Source organism: Hydractinia symbiolongicarpus, chromosome 10 (genome assembly GCF_029227915.1).
Source record: "Hydractinia symbiolongicarpus strain clone_291-10 chromosome 10, HSymV2.1, whole genome shotgun sequence".
Classification (NCBI taxonomy): domain Eukaryota; kingdom Metazoa; phylum Cnidaria; class Hydrozoa; order Anthoathecata; family Hydractiniidae; genus Hydractinia; species Hydractinia symbiolongicarpus.
The window spans coordinates 12,876,509-12,900,579 of NC_079884.1; the positions used below are offsets into that span (position 1 = coordinate 12,876,509).

General features: G+C 32.6%; 1 protein-coding gene across 2 annotated transcripts; it reads left to right on the plus strand.

Moving 5' to 3' along the window:
* Positions 1–672: 672 nt before the first annotated feature.
* LOC130613170 (DNA (cytosine-5)-methyltransferase PliMCI-like) lies at positions 673–23,662 on the plus strand. Of its 2 annotated transcripts, none has more exons than XM_057434494.1 (41): positions 673–820; positions 1,930–1,963; positions 2,041–2,084; positions 3,722–3,782; positions 3,851–3,954; positions 4,069–4,102; positions 5,385–5,465; positions 5,712–5,821; positions 6,398–6,516; positions 6,985–7,077; positions 7,235–7,320; positions 7,591–7,656; positions 7,745–7,822; positions 7,979–8,088; positions 8,159–8,216; positions 8,593–8,798; positions 9,461–9,530; positions 9,727–9,804; positions 10,162–10,245; positions 10,944–11,174; positions 11,509–11,612; positions 11,913–12,021; positions 12,276–12,340; positions 13,090–13,164; positions 13,269–13,314; positions 13,895–13,985; positions 14,191–14,272; positions 14,685–14,758; positions 15,191–15,309; positions 15,863–15,934; positions 16,409–16,541; positions 17,482–17,633; positions 18,115–18,246; positions 18,783–18,929; positions 19,231–19,286; positions 19,517–19,628; positions 20,070–20,216; positions 21,272–21,438; positions 21,829–22,069; positions 22,915–23,031; positions 23,335–23,662. In XM_057434494.1, the coding sequence occupies exons 1-41, from the start codon at positions 783–785 to the stop codon at positions 23,539–23,541; spliced, it is 4,233 nt and encodes a 1,410-aa protein (XP_057290477.1). In that variant the 5' UTR covers positions 673–782; the 3' UTR covers positions 23,542–23,662. The 2 variants fall into 2 exon arrangements, with proteins under 2 accessions (XP_057290477.1, XP_057290478.1); XM_057434495.1 differs by having other exon boundaries at positions 676–820; positions 1,933–1,963.
* Positions 23,663–24,071: the final 409 nt, after the last annotated feature.

Consider the following 24,071-nt stretch of genomic DNA (forward strand, 5'->3'; position numbering starts at 1 on the left):
CATCTTTGGGGGGTAAAGGTGTGAAAGGAGAAAAAAACCGCTTATAATGCTCTTACCATACTACTACATACGAAATTTAAGACTAAGGATGATGGCAGTTGAGATCGACTTTAAATTGCAATGGAAGAAAAAAAAAAACTGATGACAAGGACTGTAGTGAAGTTATCGAGCAAAGGCAAAAAAAAGATCGCTGATAATTTCATATCGTCCATAGACGAAGATGGAGATGAACTTGAAGAAAATAAAGAAGATTGAACGATTAGTTATAATATCAGAACAATTATTTGTAAGAATAAAATTGATAAATCAAAGATATCTGTTATTATTATTGACTCGATTATTAAAGTATACCATAACTTATTGACAGTTTCTCATATTTTTACCCGTTTTTAAGCTAAACTTCAGACGGTTATATCTTGAAAGGCAATAAAAATTTTTAAAAACATATAAAGATTCATAGAAAACAAAGGAAATAAACTTGTTTAGATTGCGGGAGGTGAGATTTAATTTCTGAACATGAAGGTAGAAAGGCTATTTTGTTGGTAGGGTTTATCACAAGATACAACCCTGATGCTCCCAAAGATTTTCAACAGAGTTTTTTTTCCTCTCTTTTTTTTCCTTTTTACGCGAAAGCGGAAATATTGCACGCCGATTAAATGAATTTACCGATTTATCACGTAATTCGCGCGGGAAAGTTTATCACGATTGTTTTGATTATGTTTGGCTGCTCAATCTATCCTGCTAGCTAGTTACTCACTACTCCCTGCTTAAAACTTAGTAAAATGCCTGTTCCTGCCGAAGAAAAAGCTGCATCTGGATGGTAGGAAGCCTTTTTTCCTTTATCATTCTTATTTTTCATTTATTCCAGTTTTTCTGAACATAATCCTTGTCGCTGTGTAAGTTTCTGTATGGTATGTGCTTGGCTAAACAAGCTCTAACCTCTCTTAGCTGCTAGACCTGTGTTCAGACCAGAAAGAATCTTATGCTCATTCATGTTTATTATATAAGTGGGTATAGGTATTGCATTATTTTCCTTTATGTAAATTCCATATTCATTAATTTTGTGCCTCATTATTTCCTGGAATAATGTATTCTCTTCCATATCAAAGGATAAACTGATCCTTTTTATACTCCATAATTATATACATTAGTTTCTGCTTCAATTACCAACTGCTAACAAGTTAATTTCTAGCAAAAGAATGACTCCAAGGGTTAACCTCTAGATATTTTATCACAAAGCTAGCTAATAATGATGTCCTCTATTAATTTGGTATTTAGATTTTTTGCTGTCCTCTCTGTTTGATTACTTGAGAACGGAATACAAAAATAAGATGCGTTTTTGAAGTAACATGCAAATTTTATGCAAAATACTGTTGGTATTCTCATTTTGCCATAAATTGGTTTTACCGGAACCACTTTTTTGACGGGACAGCCTATATTGGCAGCCTAACTATTAATAGGCCAGACCCAGCTTTGGGCATGGATTTGTTCATTACAAAATCTAACTTCGGGTAATTTTTTTAACTTGTTGTTACCAAATTGGCCAGACCAATCGTAAATTTTTTTATAAACTCTCATGAAATGGTCCAGGCCCAATGTTTGAACATTTTAATCAAGCTGTACTATTAACACAAGATCCTTGAAATAGCAGGCTCAGGATCCTCACTAATGCTAGAGTTTAATAAATTCCAGTAGGTCCCAACCACGATCAGTTATACAAAGTAAGCTCCATAAATTCACAATCTGGCCTTTCCAATTAAAAACCTGTGGCTACGCCTCTGGAAATGTACTGCTTTCTAACAATTTTGTTTTGGCCCACAATAATAGTTTCTTTGATTTTTCAGGACTATTTTTTGAGTACCGTTTGATACGGACTCGAGATTGTTTGTATATCCAACATTATGCTTCAAAAGTTTACCTTATTTTTAGCAGTAAAGATGGTCCTTCTGTTGACAAGGAACAGGTATGTTAAATATAATGAAGAATATCACTGAGTATAAAGTTCATTATTAATACATATTTGTAAAATATTTTTTTTAGAAAACATCAAAACAAGCCACTATAGCTTCTTTATTTCAACGAAGGTAACATAATGATTAATGTAGTCCACTAATTTTCGCATTTTAGGCTGTTATGAATTATCAACCGGAATCGGTTGATAATTCAACACTAACTAAGCTATTTATGATACGGGAGTGTTTTTCTTATTAATGATCTTAATTTGGAAGCCACCCCTTGACCGAGGGAACATTTGGTTAAAGCATTGAAGTATATATATCTTCCATGCCATTATTGCCTGTAATATTTGTAATCTGTAATAAAAAAAATTGTGCTAAGAAAACAGGAAATAACAAGTGATATATGTTTACAGTACAGTCCAGATGTAAGCGTACGCGTACGCTCAACTTGCAAAAATAATTGCTTTCATTAAAAAAAACAATAGGATAGCGAGTTCCTTTCAAATTGCGCGAAAATAATTGCTTCGTGTTAAAAACAAAAGCATAGCAAGAAACATTGTTTAAAAACAATACTCTGCGCGAGAAAAAATTAAACGCGAAGGCCATTGAATTTTAATTTTTTTTAACAACGAAACTAATTATAGTAACGCGATTTTAATCTGATATATTTAAAAAACACAAGCTCTTTTAACAAACAACAAATCCAATGATCTAAATATTTTAAAAAAACTAATGCTACTTTTAAAACTTTTAGTAATATTTCTTTATCGTCGAAATATATTTTTTAACATGCGAAGCTTTTAAAAGTTCTTTTTATAAAAAGCATTCGCCGTTTTTCGTTTTTAAACTTTTATAATGCGATCTAAAAAAACATTTCTATCGCCGTTTTTCGTTTTTAAACTTTTAAAATGCGATCTAAAAAAAACATTTCTATCGCCGTTTTTCGATTTTAAACTTTTAAAATGCGATCTAAAAAAACATTTCTATCGCCGTTTTTCGTTTTTAAACTTTTAAAATGCGATCTAAAAAAAACATTTCTATCGCCGTTTTTCGATTTTAAACTTTTAAAATGCGATCTAAAAAAACATTTCTATCGCCGTTTTTCGTTTTTAAACTTTTAAAATGCGATCTAAAAAAAAACATTTCTATCGCCGTTTTCCGTTTTTAAACTTTTAAAATGCGATCTAAAAAACATTTTTATCGCCGTTTTTCGTTTTTAAACTTTTAAAATGCAATCTAAAAAAACATTTCTATTAAAATTAAAGTTTCAATCTTTGTTAAAATATAATAATTTCTATCGCTTAAAAGCTTTATTTCACCCGCGCAACCAACAATGCCTTCTCGCTAGTTTATTTAGTTTCCAGGCAAAACATTTGTTTAATAAAAATATTAAACAATGGCTCTTCGTGTCACATTGATAGAGTTGATAACATTTGCAATATGCTATTGGGAATAGTTATGTTAACACTATTTAACAATAGTTACGCGCAGTTATAATAAGCTATTTTTTCTTCAATAATCCTTTGTTTATTACGCGCAAGTTAATGACTTACAAGACTCGCAAGATAATTAATAAGAACAAAAGACAAACAACTACCGCCTCCGAGAAAAAGGTGTGAAACTTGAGCGTACGCGTACCCTTACATCTGGACTGTACTGTATCCACTCTGATGTGATGGACAAATTCTCATGGAATTAGTTTCATTTTATTAATGTATACAAGTAAAAATCTTTTTATAACTAATTAATTTTGTTATGATTAGTTCAAAAAGGAAGAAGTGTAAAGAAGAAAGTTTATCCGTTGTTGGGAATGAAAATGAAAAGGTATTAAAACACCTCGGGCTTATACCGGTGTTCCCTGTGATTTTTTTTTAAATGTAAACTTTTTTTAGAAAAAACAAAAAACTGAAAATGTGGTTCCTCCAGACTCGAATGGAATAAAAGGAGAAGAAAATGAAAAAGCAAAGATGGATGTTGATGAAAAAACTGATATTAAGTATGAATATTGCATTTCTATTGCCTAAAATAGTAAAGTTAACAAAATCTATTATTTTTGTATCTTTTAATGAGATTTATTTTATTTATTCAACAAAGAATGTTTTGTTTTTAGACAGGGTGTATCCTTAGAGAAGTCTTCGAAAAAGGTTATGATTTTTTTATATAGAATTAATAATCTACAAATTCTATCTGATATAGGTAAATTAGTACAAATTTAAAACAAATTTCAATGTTCTTCAGGGAATTCCACGAAGAAAAAAACACACGTGCTACACATCGCACGCGTAAATCTATTTCAGAAAATTTGCGCGTGCGTTTTTTACGATTTTTTTCCTGGTTTATTTCACTCTTATCAGTCCCGTGAGTGTTCTTTAAGTGGTGTAAAAGTGCTAAATATATTAACAAAACACCTTGGTTCGTTGTAGGAAGTAATTTATAATAGGTAAATAACAAAGAATTAAATTTAAACAGTGGACGAAGAGACGCTGACACGAGCCACACTTTGCACTTACTGCAATGGTCTGCCATTTTGTTTGTAGTGCTATTTATCCCCAACCTTGTTCCCAGGGTTATATTTTCTCGGTAGGTTATTTATTATCTATAAAAATGGTAAAATTGGAGTCATTTTTTATTTATTGAGGTTTCAGTTTTGTTTGTTAGATTTTGGGAGACGGCTTGTTTGGAATACTTTAAAGTTGTTCTTTAGATTGTTATGTTATGTTCTTTTATACAGTTAAGAATTTTAAAATAAAATGTTCAACATTTAATTTCACACAGGCAGAAAAAAACACATTTAATTTAAACACGTTTAACCACAAGTGGTTATAAACTGTTTTTAATGATACAGTTGAAGCTATCGATATAAAACGATTGAGTTTCGGAATACAGTTTTTAATAGTTAAATGCTTCAAGCATAGCCTTAGGCGGCGATATTAACTACGCTGTAGAAAATCAACTTTTATAATTCCTTCGTTAATTTCTTTTATTTTACGCGATTAAAAAGTGTAATTAGCGCGTGCGATGAATCGCACACCTGAATAGCTGTTGCACGTGTGTGGGCGCGTGCGCGTGCGATCGCACGCGTCTCCTGGAATTCCCTGTTCTTCAAACAGCGTACACCTAATAAAGTGTTATATATCATGACATCATATCATGACAGAAAAAATTTCAAAACTTTTTCAATAAGCTTTGACAAAAAATGTTAAATAATCCTACTTTTGTTTTAGTAACAGGTATAAAACTTTTCACATGTTGTCTTAATAGGAAAAAAATAAATGTTGTAAACTTTCTAGCCTATACCTCATCTAGAACAAAAGTTAGTAAAAACAAACCGATTAGAGAGATTGGGAACCCCCCCCCCCCCCCCTCTCTACAAAAAAAGGAAATATGGAAATGAAGTTAATTTTTGCTTTCTTTTACGTTATGCAGGTTATTGAAAGGTGTCATCAATGTCGACAAATTATCCATAAAGATGAAATTAAAATGTTTGGAGGAGATTCACCAGATGCGGTATACTGCTGTTTTATTCTATTAAACCACCATTTTAGAATTTATTAAGGCTTCAATGTTTTGTTAGTATATTTTGAAGCATGTAAATTACACACAAGAATGATTTTTATTCAATTCTCCACAAGTTTTCCAACGCTTCATAACAAGCTTAATACCATAAAACCTTTTAAAAAAAACTAGCTTTGCACAGATTGTTGCATTTAAAATTTATTTTGTGAAAACTTAGAAAGTTCACATTTATTTCAGGTGGATGAGTTTGTTATGCTGTGCGATCCAAGACTGTCATTACTGACAGGAAATGAACAGGAATATGATAATTATGATGATCGACCACAACATAAACTGACTGATTTCAGGTATAATTATTAAGAGATAATGATGGTTATTTCAACATATCAAATTTATGCAAGCCTTCTGCCACATACTCCACTAAAAAATATAAATGGGGTTCCAAGCCATTTAAAAAATAACACTATGTTTTAATTGTGAACATGTGCAAAGATTTGAGCTTGTGTTTTTGAAAGAAGTTTTCTCCGTTTGAATAAAAAGACTTCTTTAGTAGCAATAGAGATTATGTTAAATTACAGTGTTTTAGGAAATCAAAGATTATCGGGGAAACTTATTGGGTATTATTTTAGGGAAGTAAATAATGTCTTTTCAACATACCAGGAAAAATCACAGAAACTGAGCAAACTTCGTCTCTAAGGAAAATATGACAATTTGGTTGACAAAATTTGCTAGAAAAACCCAAAATTAGTTCATTAACTTGTTTACAAAGGCTTGTTACTTTGTACTATGTTTTGATTATAACTGATTGTAATGATTACATTTTATTTAATATCGACATATCAAATATGCATAATTTTATGCATTTTATCCCATAAGTTAGGTGTTTATTGGCGCTAAATTAAGTGCTATTGTTGTTATTTTAGTGTTTATGACAAGTGTGATCATCTGTGTGCATTTGATACTGGTTTGATTGACAAGAACATTGAGTTGTTCTTCAGTGGTTATGTCAAGCCTGTTTATGATGAAAATCCTGATAAAGAAGGTGACTACTTTGGACTGAGGCCTTTACCTCAAACATTTCTTTTTCGAAGTATTCATGCTTGTTAAAAACTCGCTAAATCTTCCTTAAATTAAAAAACCTCAATTCTCCTTAAGATGCTCTAAAATTGTAGATTTTTTCTTCTTTTCCCCTATAGTGTTTTTCATTTGATTTGGGTATGCATCTTCATTTGAAATAGAAAAAATATCACCCTTGTATATTACTATTTACTGGCATTTCTGGAGATCTAATTTTTACTTAATTTTCTCACAAATTTGATTGGAAAAAAGAGTGGGAATCGTGTTATTGTTTGGATTGAAATTGGAGTTGCTCCCTAAACTGCACACATTTTATAAAGTTATTTTTTATGCACATGAAAAAAAAAATAATCATGATCTTGTTCATGAATGTTATGATAGCTTTGTATTATGACAGCTAAAGAGTTTTCATGATTCTATTTCTCTATTTTAGGTGGAGTATGCACGAAAAAGATGGGTCCTATAAATGAGTGGTGGATTTCAGGTTTTGATGGTGGTGAAAATGCATTGATTGGATTTAGTACTGGTATTGCTTTCTTCTTGATAAATACGAATAATAACAACAGATTTTAAATTTTATAAGTCATCTTTGTTTAATAATTTAATTAATTCTATATAATTCTAATGTAATTCCATTGACCTGTAATTTTTGTCCCAGAAATAAAAGCATTTTTATTTCTTAGCCTTCGCTGAATATATTTTGATGCGTCCATCTGATGAATACACATCATTCATGAATGCAGTTTCCGAAAAGATATGCATGAGCAAAGTATGCACATTTGTATATTGTAGTAAGAGATTACCACTTATTTTATGGTTGCTTTACACTATACTGCGTTGGCACTTTCTCCTTATTATTATGTAGGCAAAACTGCCTATCAAATATTATTCATATTTCACCCCAATTACCAAATGGACAAAAGTTTCCACTAACTTAACTTTTGTTTTTCCTTTATAATCATGCTGATTTTAATCAAGGCAGTCCTTCAAGTTTTAACTACTTCAAGTTTTAATTACTCATTTAATATCTATTATTTAGGTTGTAATTGAATTCATCATCTCCAACCCAGAGGCTCGGTATGAAGAATTATTAAATAAAATTGAGGTAGGTCAGCTTTTTGTAGTTTCTAAAGCTGCTTTTTCAAACTTAATTTTTGTGCAATATGGAATTGCTTTAAATAAATGTTATTTAGACAACTGTTCCCCCTGAAAACTGTTCGCAATTAACAGAAGATTCTCTGCTTCGCCATGCACAATTTCTTGTTGATCAGGTAATCATTTATCTGGATGTTTTGCATGAGAATGTGACCAAAATGTGTGACAAAATGTGTTATATATTTATACCTTTTGCATTTTACAAAAACTAAGAAAATTTTGACTAAAAAAGGAAACGAGCTAATATTTTCTTCTGCATCTTCATCTTACAGGTTGAAAGCTTTGATTCTGCCGCAGCTGAAAATGAAGAAGAGCCACCATTAATTGCTACAAACTGTATGAGAGATTTGATCAAACTTGCAGGTGTTACCTTAGGAAAGAGGTATAGTAACTTTAGGGATTTGCAGCAATTCTTTTTCGATGTGGGAGCTATCACTAAAACTTGTTTTTAGACGTCAGTTGAGGGGAGTTAAGGTGAAGGCAGAGAAGAAAGCATTGGGGCCAACACTGGTGTGTTTTTCTCTCTTTTTGTAATATTTTTTTTTCAATAACCTATTCTAAAAATTCTAAAAACCAAGATTGGTATGAAAAAAGGGTAAAAATAACGTGGCAAACTCTCCTATAAAAGTCTTATTTTATATAATGACCTTTAAGATTATCAAAATTCTTTTTAAAATTTAAAAAATAGTTGAAATGTTAAAAAAATCCTTTAATATCCTCAAATTTTGGAGATGAAGTGGCCACAGTAAGTACAGCTACATTATGAAGGCAACACAATCCACAAGCAATAGGTTATGGTGGTTCAACTGTTGTATTCTAGTGTTAAGTAAATCTGTTTTCCGTGTTTTTTAATGTTATTGTTTCTAGTTAATGATCAATATTGTAGGCTACGACAACACCCTTGGTTCGATACGTGTTTGACACTTTCTTTAAAGATCAAATTGATTTGAAAGCCACAAGTGCCCAACGCAAGCGGCGTTGTGGTGTTTGTGAAATCTGCCAACAGCCTGACTGTGGTAAATGCAAAGCTTGTAAAGACATGGTAAAGTTTGGTGGAACTGGCAAAGCAAAACAATGCTGTATAAATAGAAGGTGAAGACCAAATTAAAAGAGCGGGATATTCTTATGTAATACACAGGATTTCTATTGTTGACAACATAAAAAATTCGATTATTAGATTACTAGTCGATAAGGCCCGTGGAAAAATCCACTTAGCAGGATAACAGAGAAAAACAACCGTCATTTAAATTTTATGATGTCGGCAGAGACCTGTCAGAACACCATTTTTTTTTTCTCAGAAATGTGTATGCCTGTTGCCTTCATCATATAGATCTTGAAACGCTGATCAAGAAAATGTATAGGATCGTGTAGTTGTGACAAACGGATGCAGAGATATTAGGGTGTAAAGGTTTTTTTATGACGTCATTAACCGGTCCATTCCGAAACGGATTTGGTGACCCAGGCTTGGAAAACTTACCCAAATTGGTCCCAGGTAGTCCCTAGTTACCCACGCAGGAGATGACGTCAGTTAATTCCACCCGTTTCCAAGTTATTTAGTCTTAAATTTAAAAGTGCAATGCAATGGCTTCACTAATCTTAATATACTTTCCTTTGACGTCAATATTGCTCTAACGTCAAAGTTTGCTAATTTACAGAACAAATTTATAGGCGATGTTTTAGAATTTATTCCACTTTGCAAAAGTCACAGACAGAAGCTCCATATTATTATAGAGATTCACTTTCTGTTGTTATAGGTGTCCTAATTTAGCAGTGCAACAAGCTGATGAAAATGCTGAAAGTCAAGATGAAGATGCAGAACCATTGGTATGCTTTCTTGTTCGTTTTTTTATATTTTTTATACACTTGTTACAGACTTAATTCTATGGACACATGTTATTCCGGAGACTACAGTGTCCTTGTTTTTAAAAAGAGTAAACTCAAAAGGTTGAATCCTTGACATCTTGATCCCAAGGAAATTGGCTACCTTTACCTTCTGATCTTTATTTATTTTTACTTGTAGAAATCACCTTTAAAATCACCACTAAAAGAAGACAGATCTCCAAAGCTGTCAAGAAAAGGTTCCGAAAAAATTGTGAAGGTATAATGTAACCTTCTATAAGCATGTAATATGTTAGAGCATTTTTATCTGAGGTAAACTCCTGCCTAAAACGTATGGCTAAGCTAAAGAAGTTTGCAGCTGGATTGACATTTTACATGATGTATGTTCCATGTGTTTTCTTAAGAGCAATAGAAAAGAAATTATACTCACTTCTGGTCTCATACTTCAAGAGTGCAACATGCCAAAACATAACCAAACTCATACTTGGCAAAATTACCAATATAAGTATATGGTAATGTTAATGAAAGTTGATGTATATGAAAGTTCATGTATATGAAACGTTCTTCTGTCATCATTGCTTTATTGAAAGTCTTTATTAAAAACTTTGTTATTTAGACAAAATGTAAATGGGCTTGTGAGCCACATATTGAAAAGAAGAGCAAGAAGATGTACAAGAGTGTTTATATCAACAATGAGTTGGTTTGTTTGTTTGTTATTATTATGATTAAAGGTCTAGCATATCTATATACAATTGCCAATAGACCTTTATCCACTAATAAGTAAAATCAGATCAGTAAAATTTAAAAATATACATAACAAATACTTACACTAGAAGAGGTTTCTACTATAACATAAAAGAATATTGCATATAAAAAAGAGAAAAAGTTCTTCTACTAAGACAAGATGTGAAAAATTGATTGAAAAAGTGGATTAGTTTGAAATCCTAGGTGATTGAGTAGAAAAAAAGTTCTAAAATATTTTTTATCCTTTTCATTACAATCTGACAATCTACAAAATGGCTAATGGGGCTAATAGAATAAAATGTTTGTATTTGTAACCAAACAATACCGAAGCACTTAATGCTTTTTATTTTTTAAGAGGCAATGTTAATTAGTGTTAGTTACCAATAATTAGTTACTGTTAATTAGTTGTTCTTGTTGACTATTTTCTTGAAAATCAAATTCATGTGTTTGATTGCTCAGTTAGACTGCTGCATTAATCATTACCTTAAATTTAATTTGTCGTTGTATAAAACTAAAGATTACTTTGAAAAGTTCACTGGAGGCTGGCTGTTGCGTCATTTCTTGAGGAATTCTAGCCTTGTTTTGCTTATAAGATGTTGCTTTTACAAAAACAAAAAGTGTTTATGTTGAATAAAATTCTATATTTTTTTTTAGATTACTGTTGGTGATTATGTAAAAGTTTGTCCTGACAACCCAACAGATCCACTTTATATCTGCCGTGTTACTTACATGTGGGAGGATTTCAATGGGAAAAAAATGTTCCACGCACAATGGTTATATCGGTCAGCTGAAACAATTTTAGGAGAAACTGGCGATCCTGCTGAACTATTTCTTTGTGATGACTGTGACAATAATCCACTAGGTTCCATCATGTGCAAATGCAAGGTTTTAAAACTTAGAATGTTTTTTGTCATTTTTTTGTATATACATGGTTCAATGGAAAGAAAATGTTTGAATCCCGCTCACTGCTTGGCAGTATGTTAGTGATGAACAAAGTAGTTCTTCAATATGACCCACACGCATTATACTCGCCCGTCATGATCAGAGGTCTGGTCTGGGTGAAGCATTCTCTGTTTAGAACAAAAAGAATAAAATACAGATGTGCTATGATAAATATTCACCTATACATGGTTTCTATTTCATGCTTTCTCTGCTAATCTCTTTAATCGTTCATTAGCTGTTTTTAGTTTGATCTGCACTACTGATTTTTCTACATTAGGTTCAGTTTAACTTACCAACCAAAGATTGGTTTAACGAAGGAGGTTCGAATGTAATTGAACATGATGCTGATGATGATAAAGAAATTCTCACATTACAAAAATGGTTTGTATTCACTTTGTACAAGAAAGATCAAACTTCATGACCTTTGGCATATGTTAAATAGGGTTTTTTGGCGTGGATTAAATTAAATTTCTAAGTTTGACATTGCTATAAGTTTGTGGTTCAGCAATACAATTTTCTGTAAATTTAATTTGGCATAAAATTATTCTACCCCCTCATCCTGCTCATCCAGTAACCTAAAATAAGTTTCTGTTTTGTAACTCCTGACTAAACTTTTAAGAATTAATGTAGGTAATTTAATTCATTATGAGCAATTGCATGTAAACTTATTTACACTATTAGGTATGATGTGGAGGAGGGAGCTTTCATCGACCCACCTATTGAATTTTTGCACAACTGTTTTGATGAACGGTACTGTCCTTGTTGTGATCGTGAATCAAGAAAAAAGAAGGTTAGTGCCTTTGCCATGCTTTTATTTACTATTTTGGTTAGTGAGAATTTACATTACCAAATAGCATTTTTAAATTGAGCATAGAATTAAGTTAACATGGTAAGGTTGACCTCAGCCATTTCTGTGCCTATTTTATGTTGTAAAATCACTCTTCCTCTATGGGCCATCAGTAGCAAAAAAAGGTTTCCCACTAAACCATTCTGGGCCTTTATGTTCAACATGTTAAAATCATGGTAAAACAACTTATTTTTTAGGTAAATACTCCTCAACTGATGGAAGAGTTAGAAGACGAAAACACAGACAGCACAGTATATTACAGGTATTTTCAGCAAATATTTTTCTATATAGAATTCTGCGTGTTTGTGGTGTATTTAGATAAGTGTGTATATCAAAGCTTGATTATAATAATACAGATTTTGCGTAGCAGAAAATGAAATAAGCAATGTTTGCAAATTAATCACACCCTTAAAACACAACAAATAATTTTTGGCTTTATTTTATTCCTCTGTTTTGTCTTTAGTTGATATTTCCTAACATTTTATTTTAATCTAGTTTAGTTATAAGGACAGACTTGATACAGAGGAAGTTGAGTTTAGATCTAACACAGTCTAGATCAGATTATAAGAGGGTCATTAATATGCTCCGTCCAACCCATGCTAGCATGGAAAACGGACGTTAAGCCAAGAATGATGATGATGATGATTTTATTTTAATCTGGTAACCGAACCCTTGGTGCTTCATAGTAACTACTACATGCTTGAAGAACAATTTATGTTATGCAATAATTAAAGCCTTTGCTACATCATAAAAAATTGTTAGCAGGTGTAAAATAAATAAACTTGAATTCCTGTTGATTCATTTCTAACTCCTATTATGCCACACACAATACTAAACCATTTCTTCCTGCGATTAGGCTGAAATTCTTCCATGTAAACAGCCCCTAAAACAGGAAGAAATAATATATGATACTTTAGGATTGAAGTTTTACTGTATGCTTCTCCATACATAGTTAGGAATAAAATGAGTGTTTTAGTTTATACTAATATTGGTTTTATGTTATAATCTTAGGAAATTTCTATGGATGGAACAAGAGTTTGCCATTGGTGATTGTGTTTATATCAATCCTGAAGCTTATAAGTTCAAGTAGGTGTTATATTGTCTATAACTTTTCTGATCAGTTGTTTTTGTACTGGAAAACAAGTTTATATTGATCAATTGTTTATGGAAATACTGTTATGTTGTTTCAGAAAACGTGTTAAAAACGACCAAATCAAAAGTAAAAAAGAAGAAACGGTAAATATATGTATATTTAACTCTATCTGCTTCCGAAATGTTGTGAAGATAGAAAACCTACCACGTCTAGGTTACGGGGCCTTTTTTCTCATGGCAGCATTATTGACAAGGGTGACATGTATGTCCTCTTACCTACTAAAAAATGCCCAGAAAAGACATTTGCTCAACAAAGCAATCACTTGCAAGGTCGTGGGTTGAAGTACCATTCTATCATGCATTCACGTTTTTATAGTCACCATCAATGAATTTTATTTCATACATTGCTCAGAAATATACCTAGGAATAAGTCTTCATGGTATACTAACCTGATCCAGTTGTGCCCTTTGAGCTTTGCAATAAAATATTGTAGATTGTATAAACCAAAATTGTAGTATAAATCATGATTATATGAGATAATTTTTTAAAGCATTTTTTGACAGGTCAAGCAAGTAGGCTTTCAACAAATCCTATCCTAGTTCTTAAATATAGACTAAATATAGAATGAGAAGACTTTTTTAAATAAGGCTAAGATGAAGCTATGGAAACTTCTGTTAAAGCAACCCTTATAATAAGAGTTTTATTTGAATTTCAACTGTTATAGTTTGATGAGGAAACATACCCGGAATTATACAGAAAGACGAAAGATTACATCAAAGGAAGTAACGTGGACATTGCTGATCCCTACAGAATAGGTGAGCAGTTCATAAAAGGAATTTGAGTGAAAAGCAAGAAAATTAATTTATTTCAAGCATAGCCCTAAAAATAATAATCCACATACCATGCAAAGTAAACATTATGTAACACACACAAACACTTGATCAACTTTCCTGTTATACTTCATTATTGATTGGCTTATAGCAATACCATGTGATCTGTATTTACTGCGCTTGTTTTTAGGTTGTATCTTAAATATCATGCAGAAGAAAGGTAGCTATGGTGACAATACTGATATTGTATTACATGTCCGGAAATTCTACAGGTACGTTTGACAAGACTGTGTTCTTATAAAGTGGATTAGCAAAAATTGTAAATAACTTGTTACCAATAAAATGTCATTTCACGTCTCTGGTGACCAATAACACTGAAGAAGTAACCAGAAAATCCTTTTTGTCTCAAAGAAAACCATAAATACTCACGGAATGCCTTTTTTTAATGTTTATTTAAATCGTTTTTAATTCTTCTTTAGTCTACGACATTGAGGGTAGCACATTAAAACACGATTTTTTAAACTTATAACATGAAAAATCTGGAGAATCTTGATGGTTTCTGTGTTAAACACGAATTAAACACTCTGATTCATTTTCACGTTGTGTGTTATTGTTTTTGTTTTCTGATGTTGTTTTTATTTTAGCACCAATGATTATTTTGGTCCATATTTGTTACTGTTTTAGGCCAGAGAACACTCACAAAGGTTTCACTGGCAGCACAAATTCAGATCTCAATTTGTTGTACTGGTGTGATGAAGGTAGGCAAAGAATAGATGCTTGTCTGTTTATATGCTATTTACTCCATATAATATTCTATATATACTATACATATACTCTATATACTCTACATGCTACATGCTCTACATAAAATATTATCTACATACTATATACTCTGCATACTATGTACTCTACATACTATATGCTCTACATAATATATTATCTACATACTATATACTCTGCTACTATGTACTCTACATACTACATGCTCTGCATATCATATACTCTATACTCTACATACCGTATAACATACTACATACCTTACATGCTATAAACTCTACATACTATATACTCTGTCAATTTATACAAGAACAATGTCTGTGCTTAATAAACTTTACCAAGTGCTGAAGAAGCAAAGTACTTCTGAAGATTATTCTTGAAATATATCAAGGTTGTATTTTTGTTTTTTATAGAAGCGACAGTTTCTTTTGACTATGTGGAGGAAAAATGTTATGTGGTTTATATCGATGACCCTGACATCGATGTAAATGAGTATACAAATGATGGTCCTGATAGGTTTTACTTTACTGAGGTTAGTATGATTTTGTTGCCCGGTTGGTTGCCCGTAGCAACTTCCCTCAGAAAAAAACTTTGCACTTAAAAAATTAAAAAATCACTGTCCCTAACAACTCCTCATTGTAACTGCCCACCCTCCTCCCATCTTAGCGGTCACACATTGTATTGTATTGTAATAGTCCCTCATCATGTTAACTGTCGCTCGTAAAATAACACAACCCTAAAATAGGTGTCAGTATTGTTGAAATAAATCTTGCTAAGACTTTATAGTCTCTTTTTTCTCGTTGCAGTATGTATTATTTGGCTAATAGCAATTTAAGAACTTGCATCTCACGAATCTCACTGTGTCTATTTCCTTTTGTTAAAAATGACTTTGCTAAACATCTTTTTCGAAACTCACTTCACTTTTCATGCGTTCCTAATTCGCACGATTCAAAGTTTTTTAAACTACCTGTCATACCACCATTTTTGAATGTTTGCATGCCATCCTATTGGTTTAAGACGTTATTATTTACATGTTGGATTGGAAATGATAATGAATACATGAATTCACACACTCTTTTTAATAGTCGTATGATCCTAACACAGAAGAGTTTGACATACCACCAAGCAAAGCAAGAAATGAACTCTCTGGAGGAAAGGTAATGTTTGAAAAAACGCTAAGTTGCAATTAATATAAGAATTCAAAGAACCTTAGAAACCAGTAGAATTAAAATAAAACTCTCCTTTGGCAAAAATATATCCTGCTTGTTAGTGAATTAAAGGAAACCCTGCCTGGAGAAATTGATTTTCCTATTTTTTTGACACACAAACTCAGTTCAGTCTTTACACCAACTTTAGAATGTTTATGGTGTGCTTGTATAAAAAGTGTTTTCACAAGCATATAAATGTTTGTTTGTTTAAATTTTGTCCATATTTTGGCTGTTAGATACTCTGGATAGTACAGTTTTTATTTAACCAGAATTGAAACATCCTGGTTGATTCTCTTGGAGGTTGATAAAGTAAGCATATTGTAAAGAGGCGGTACTTTTGCCACCCTGTTACAGCTGTTTTAAGAAAGAAAACAATTCAAATCTATACAATCTCTCCTGAGTTCAATCTCTGTTATTGTTTAGTCTTCTGGCAAAGGAAAGGGAAAAGCAAGAAAGAAAGGTTCGATTTTCCAACAAAGTGCTCTTCTTACGAATCATCCAGTTTATGAAAAAGTAGACAAATTACGAACATTGGATATCTTTGCTGGCTGTGGAGGTAAACATAAAAGTTATTTATTAGCTTTGGAGTTTATTATTGGAATAAATTCTACTAAAAATATCCTGTATTATCTCGGTGTGAACTTTCGTTGATGCCATTGCAGTCTAAATTTTTTTTAATTTTTTTTTTTGCAAGCTCCAATGTTTTACGTAGTAGAGAAATTTTTTTTTTTAAAAGCCAGCGTAATAGAACTAAGATACTACTTGGTGTTAACATTTAAAATCATATATGTTACTATCATGTGTTACGATCATTTTAGGCATTCTTTTTTTGCTCGAGCAAATTATTATTCAAAACAATAGTTTTAATTTTTGAACCTTTTTCGTGTTGTACTTTTTCTTGATTTTTAAAAATTCAGTTCATAGAAGTTCAGTTCACATCGTAGTCAAAAGCCTTTTTTCCGGTTTTACTATTCCGTGTCTCATTTTCAAACGAAGGCTGGGATATATAAAATACGGAAATGGTTGTACTACATGTAAAAGGGACAGAAAAAACCTACAACACATCAAAGAAATTTTTTGGTTAAAAAGGGTATTTAGGTGACATCAACGTGACTGTAATGTTTCTTTTTTGTCCGTTATTCTAGCTTTTGTTGAAATTTTACGCCACGCTTTAATTTAACCTATTGCGAAATTCAGCAATGTGAATTTTGACGTTATCAACATACAGAAAATTTGCAATTGCTTGTAAAAAAGGAAAAAGGGACGGATGTTTGTGTAAGATTCCCTAAATATCCCAAATCTGTTACCTTTCTCTAAATACAATTGAGTAAGAGTTATTTGTAAAGGCTAATGCTGATGACATGTAGGAAAGGATTTCTCAGTGCTGATAGAACGTCCTGTGAAACGGTAGTAACAACCTAGAATAACAAGCACCTACTGTCTTTCCTCTGTGTGTTTCTTCCTAATATAATCTGCTTTACTTACCTTTTCCCTAGGTTTATCAGAAGGTCTTCATCAAGTTGGTGTAGCCGACAGTCGGTGGGCCATCGAATTCGAACCATCTGCCGCTCAAGCGTATCGTTTGAATAACCCAGGAACCATTGTGTTCAATGCTGACTGTAATCATATATTAAAGTTGATAATGGAGGTAGGATAAATGGCATTAGCCCAGTCTCCCCTCCCCCATTTCTTCAGGTTTTTTTGGAGGCACTCTTTAAAAGCAATTAGAATACGCATTTCACTTTTGTACTTTATTAAACCCGCACCATTGCACAACCTAGTAAGTTAAAACGGTTTTTGATAACAATGTTCTGTTACAGCACGTGGACATTGACAATAACAAACATGTGCAATGTACCCTAGCTCCTGAGCACAATGCTCTACCCCAAGTCACTACTTTTCGGCAGTATAATTTTTTGCATTCGCCTCGATTGTACCTATAGGTGCATTTGTCTTGTATCTGTGCTTAAGAACCTTAAAATATTGCAAAAAATCAGAGCAAAAACCTTTTACATTACAACGAAAATGCACCTTTAAATAGTGTTCCATCTTATCACAGACGTCATGCTTAGTATAATTAATTCGGAGGGTTTTACGTAATGTGTGTGGTGTTTTATTTAACTTTACAGGGAAAAGAGACAAACGAATCAGGGCAACGCCTACCTCGAAGAGGTGAAGTAGACCTCTTATGTGGTGGGCCACCTTGTCAAGGCTTCAGTGGGATGAATCGATTTAACCACAGAGAATATTCTATGTTCAAGGTATGTTAAGTTATAAGTTGAGCTGTGTACTCACTTCATGTTGTTTAGCGTGGATGAAGATTTATCATGACACATCCGGGTACTGTTCCTCTGCTATTAATAGTTGACGTCGATTGGATCTTCGATCATGAAAAACAAATAATCAGAATGATGAAATTGAAGCAGTACTACTTTGTGCAACATGTTAACGATACACAACTTTTTTAATCTTATTTTATATTAAAACGTGTGAGCAGCAGTGTTTGGGAAGATGGCCTTTAACAGAGAGGACGTTACGTTTGTGAAAACAAGAAAAAGTTTCATAGTAGTGTGCGAAATAGAGTTCATATCCTATTTGTTCGTGTCATTCTGAATGTCTATTTTGGATTAGGAGTAACTTTATTGGATTGCAAATGTAGCGATCTAGCAATCAACCGGAAGGTTTATTTATGTGAATCTGCTAATCCGAAATCTAAATCGGATAAGAAACATTTTTTTTAAAGAGCTATTTTTGTTAAGTCCAAATTTTTGCTGAAAAATGTTGAATTTATTTTTAGAATTCCTTGGTGACGTCGTATTTGAGTTACTGCGATTATTTCCGTCCGAAGTTCTTTATATTGGAGAACGTTCGTAATTTTGTATCTTTTAAAAAGGGTATGGTTCTGAAGTTGATAATGAAGTGTTTATTAAAGATGGGATACCAGGTACGTGTAAAGTGGATAAATACTTTCGTTGTAATGCAGTTAGGTTGTATGTTCATTGCACTCTACTTGCATTAATTAGCATCTCGCTCTGTTTTCTTTAGAAGGTATAACAGTAATATAGTATAATAGTTTTAACTCGTGGAAGATCCACTGGTTTCCCGTCCTATATATTCTGGTCCTCAAATTATCACCCGTTGTATAAATCCAAGACATCTCTTCTTCGTGCATCCGTTGCACAAATAATGATTCGGCCACCATTTAGAACGATATGCAGTTATTATTATAGAGTTTTTTATTTCAGTGTGAATTTGGTGTGTTGCAAGCAGGCTCATATGGCGTACCTCAAACCAGGCGTCGGTATGCATATTTTATCATTCGTCCTCTGTTACTTATTGCTTGTAAAAATGCTTTTCATGCGTATGCACTCGGTTGTCAAATTTTTGGGGGCTTTGGGCTTAGGGTCATGACTTCAAACAACGCAGTACTTTATATTGATGCACGTTTATATCCACGAGCGCAGAATTTCATGTACCTCTTCTTGTTTTAAATACTCGTTCATATATTCCCCTTCAAAAACATTTCTTTAGCGCTATATTAATCGCCGCTGCACCTGGCGAAATCTTGCCGAAATACCCAGAGTGTCAACACGTTTTTGCTCCTAAAGGTCTTGCGTTATCTGTAACTATTGATGATAAAAAGGTGAGGTATCATTTTTCATAATTGCTTTTTTTTAAAATCCACGATGACATCATAACCTTGTCAAAGTTAGGCAAACAGTTGATGATTGTATGTGTTTCAAACTCTGGTCTTCAACAGCGCAAAAGAATGTAGCAAATCACTGAAATGGGAAAAATCTTGAAGCTTTATTCATGATCTGGGAAAAAATTCGGAATTTCATTCTAATCTTGTGATCTTTGGAAAGAAAAGTGTATTGTCACCAATGCTAATGCACCAAAGCTTTTTGATCGAATCTAGGCTAATAAAACTGGATTAAAAAGCCTTTTACTAAAAGTGGGGGGAAAATAGGAGATTTGAATAAAAGTCGTCTTGAAAATGTGAGAACATCTCTGACACACCTCCTACCCACCTGCATGATTGTGCGAAGTTCAGTTAGCTAATACACGAATGATTTACTCATAGTATCAAGCCGTGAAAAGGTTACATACAGCGCCGTACAGAACCATTACAGTTCGTGATGCAATGAGCGATCTTCCTGAGATTAAGAATGGAGCTAAAAAACCTGAAATCGGTTACGATAGTGAACCAATATCTCACTTTCAAAAAATGGTAAGTTTGTTAAATTGGTTAATCAAGACGTATTTTCGCAAATAAATTCACAAAATTCGCGAAAATTAATCAACTTAAGTAATATTGATTTTAGTTTTGGTTTTTCTTCAAAATTTAGTTGTTTTCCTGTTTAGTTTATTTTCTCAGTTTTATTTTCAAGAAAGTAAGATTGATATAACCGGACCAAATTTCATTAAATTTTGGCAAAACCGTGCAAGAGAACACATTCTGGTGAAACAGGGTGTTCCAAAATTGAATTCCCACGCCAACATTTTAATTAGAAAGGAGAGTTTGTATGCTGCAGAAGAGCAAATTCGACCTTATTTGTAATTCCTTAATAACATAACTTTTCACTTTAAGGTATAAAAATAGGGTTAGCTGGTAATGGGGTATTGTCAATATTAATAAGCGTAGTGTTGAAAAAAATGCGATTGTCCTTTCTTTAAGTCTCGTTGTTTTGAAAAGTTAAAGGCCAAATCTGTATATACTTGCAAATCATGGATCAAAAGTAAAGCTTCCTTTTTTAAAACTGGTAATCGCATGTTTGACCTCATCTTGAAAATATATTTTTAGTTATGTGTGTCGTTACCGTGTTTCAGATAAATGCACATTCATAAATTTTAATAATTAGGACGTTATTCAAAATTTTATGATAGTTCTATGCTCTTAAAATACGGATATTCAGATAAAATATCAAATTCTCATGACAAAACTATTCTGGTTGGATTTTATTTAGCTTTGAAGAAAATAATTATTTTATAAACGAGGCTTCTCTTTGAAAGCTCGGCTATATAAAAGGTTTGACCGTAACTATAAGCTCAAAATTGAGGCACTTAAGGAACAGAAATATTTACGAAATTAAATAATTTGTTCTACCTTTTGATAAGGAACGGGTTGGCTTGTCATATATATATCGAGCATCGCTATTTCATGCATGCATAGCACGAATACAAAATATGTCAATTCTAGGGACAGATGCCGTTTATAGTAGTTCTCGTAACAGTCAATTTTTCGAAACAGCCTACGTCGTAACCGTGAATACGTTACTATTTTAGATGAGAGGTAAGCATGTGCAACAAGTTCTACGTGACCACGTGTGTAAAGACATGAGTCCTCTAGTAGAAGCACGCATGCAGTATATACCATGCAAGCCAGGTAGCGACTGGAGAGATCTACCGAATACAGTGGTGAAATTAAGAGATGGAAATTATACTAAAAAACTGTGAGTAATGTCAGTTGATTGCACGCTTTTTTATACAAGCAAGTTTAATTTTACCCTCACTTGATCAGGAAAAAAATTTGATTTCACCCTCGATGTTGCTTAGGAGTTGCTAAGCGTAACATTTACACTTTTCTTGTATTTTTTGGTAATTTGATGATATTATTTAACAGTCTTATAATTTTTTTACTTATTTATTTGAAAAACAATGTACTATATTGACTGTTAATTATCGAGTTTGAAGCCTTGGTTGTATAATTTTCTAAATTTTTACCCTTGCAAGTCGCGCGGCATTTGTTGCTTCAGTAATTCGAATTTTATGCAAATATCTATATACTCGAAATAATTTTACTTCGCCTAGATTGTATAATAACAGAAGTTTTTTTATTTCAGTTTATATCTCCACCACGATAAAAAGCAAGGCCCTGCAAATAACGGAGATATGCGGGGTGTTTGCGCATGTGCAACTGGCGCATCATGTGATTCCGCTGACCGACAATTCAACACGTTAATCCCGTGGTGTTTACCGCACACTAGCAATCGACACAATCATTGGGCGGGTTTATATGGTAGGTTGGAATGGGACGGATTTTTCAGTACGACGGTTACAAATCCTGAGCCAATGGGAAAGCAGGTATGCTTTATTTTTTAAATAATCCTTATGTTTGAAATATAATACTTCCAGTGATAACCGTTCACTTGAAGGAATTCTTTTCCTTGTTTGCATAGAAGATATGGTAACTTCAGCCCCAGAAATGAAGATTTCCGTGAAAAGTCCTGAAAATATCTAGAACTTTGCATAGATTTAAAGATATCCTAAAACCACACAATATCTTCTAAATGACTTAAAATTTGAACTTAAAAAAATGAATCCTAAAATTTAGAGTCAAAATATTGATTCCTAAAATCTACAATTGTTTATTGTATTTTTAACTTGTAACTTTATTGGTTTCATGTGACGAAAATTTGAATGTTTACCTTGAAACAGGACTGATAAATTACATTTACTCGGTTACTGCATTTTGAAATAAACAAACTCTCTAGAATTCAAAAAAGGGAAAGCTTGATTATTAGTAACTTTATTTCTTCCTAAAATTTTAAAACAATTCCCAAAATATGAAATGGTTTTTTTTTTACGTTTCCTAGTGTTTTCGGCAAAAAATTTTAAATCTGTAGACAGCTTATAAAATTTACCTAGATGGTAATCTTGATAATTCTTTTTACGCACCTTACAAAAAGAATTTCCGTGAAAAGTACTGAAAAAAAAGATTAATTCTTCTCAATTCCTGGCGTTCCTGAAATTAGACTTTATTAGCCGTTTTGACCTGGAATTGTGCTGAAATCTAAACAATTTTCTCATAGAGAATAAGATGTTTTAAAAGTTCTGGAATTTAGATTTTAATTTTCTGTAGTTACCATGGAAGAGTTCGCTCTGAATTTGCATCTTCGGAGTTTATTTTGCAAATTTTTATTTTTTAGGGTCGTGTTTTACACCCGGAACAACACCGCGTGGTTAGTGTGCGAGAGTGTGCCCGCTCCCAGGGCTTCCCAGACACCTTCAGGTTCTTTGGAAATATTCTCGACAAACACAGACAAGTAAGCTTCTCAAAACAATGACCAATTGTTTGCGTAACAATTTTTTGTATCAGCCTGTACGCTACGAAACTGATAAATTATTGAATATTTTTTTGGTGAAAGCTATTTTCGAAGAAAACGTTAATGATGGAGTGACTGTCTTGGGATCGATCGTTTGCTAGTCTTCGCAATACAAATTAACATGTTGTTTATAAAGCTTCATACCTGTATTTTATAATCTTTGTTCTATGCAGTTCGGGTGATATTTTTTTAAAGGACATTCCAACTTCTTTTAGCGAAATAGTTTCTTTCTTCTTATTTTAGATTGGAAACGCTGTTGCTCCTCCAATGGCTGCAGCTATTGGTCAAGAAATTAGAAAATCCATTGTCCAGAAAAACATGAAGAATAATGAAAATGAGACCAATAGGAGTGACGTCATTGAAGAAAGTGAAAAAAAGCGGGAAGTTAAAGAAACTGTGAAACAAGAAAATAAAGATGGTGATATTGAAGATGATGGCAATTCATCTTAAAGTATCAAATGATTTGTTTTTAATGATTTTAGCTAATATTTTATTGTATAAAAAAATTTCAATGTATTATTCCAATTTTGATAAGTGCATAAATAATTCTGTATCTTTTACTCGTAAACAACATTACGGAATTTTAATGTACTAAAATTTTGTTTCGAACTTTAAAACTCGGCGAAAAGTGCGTAAAATTTATGGATATAAACATGAAGAGGGCTCTTTACAGCTATAAAACATTCTTGAATGCTAAAAATGGTAAATATCATAAAAGATGTATGGAATTGCGGACCTGGTGGCCAAGTGGTGTGCACCCTGGAAGCACAAAATATTACGTAATATGATGTATTGGTAACACCAGACTTCTCGTTATAAATTTGGTGTCTGTGTTGAGAAGTGACTGTTAAAAATGTAGCCTGCGAAATTTGAAAACAAATTTTTCTTACCTAGCGTCCAGGCGCCTATATTTTTTTATCGAAATTATGGTTGGTGTTTGCATATAAGGGGCGCTTACAATGGGAGAGCCTGTCGTAAAT

Coding starts and splice junctions, on each gene's coding strand:
- LOC130613170 (XM_057434494.1), top strand. CDS start 783: ATGCCTGTTCCTGCCGAAGAAAAAGCTGCATCTGGATG. Junction 1,964..2,040: donor CTTCTGTTGACAAGGAACAG/GTATGTTAAATA, acceptor TATTTTTTTTAG/AAAACATCAAAACAAGCCAC. Junction 12,341..13,089: donor GACAGCACAGTATATTACAG/GTATTTTCAGCA, acceptor TTATAATCTTAG/GAAATTTCTATGGATGGAAC.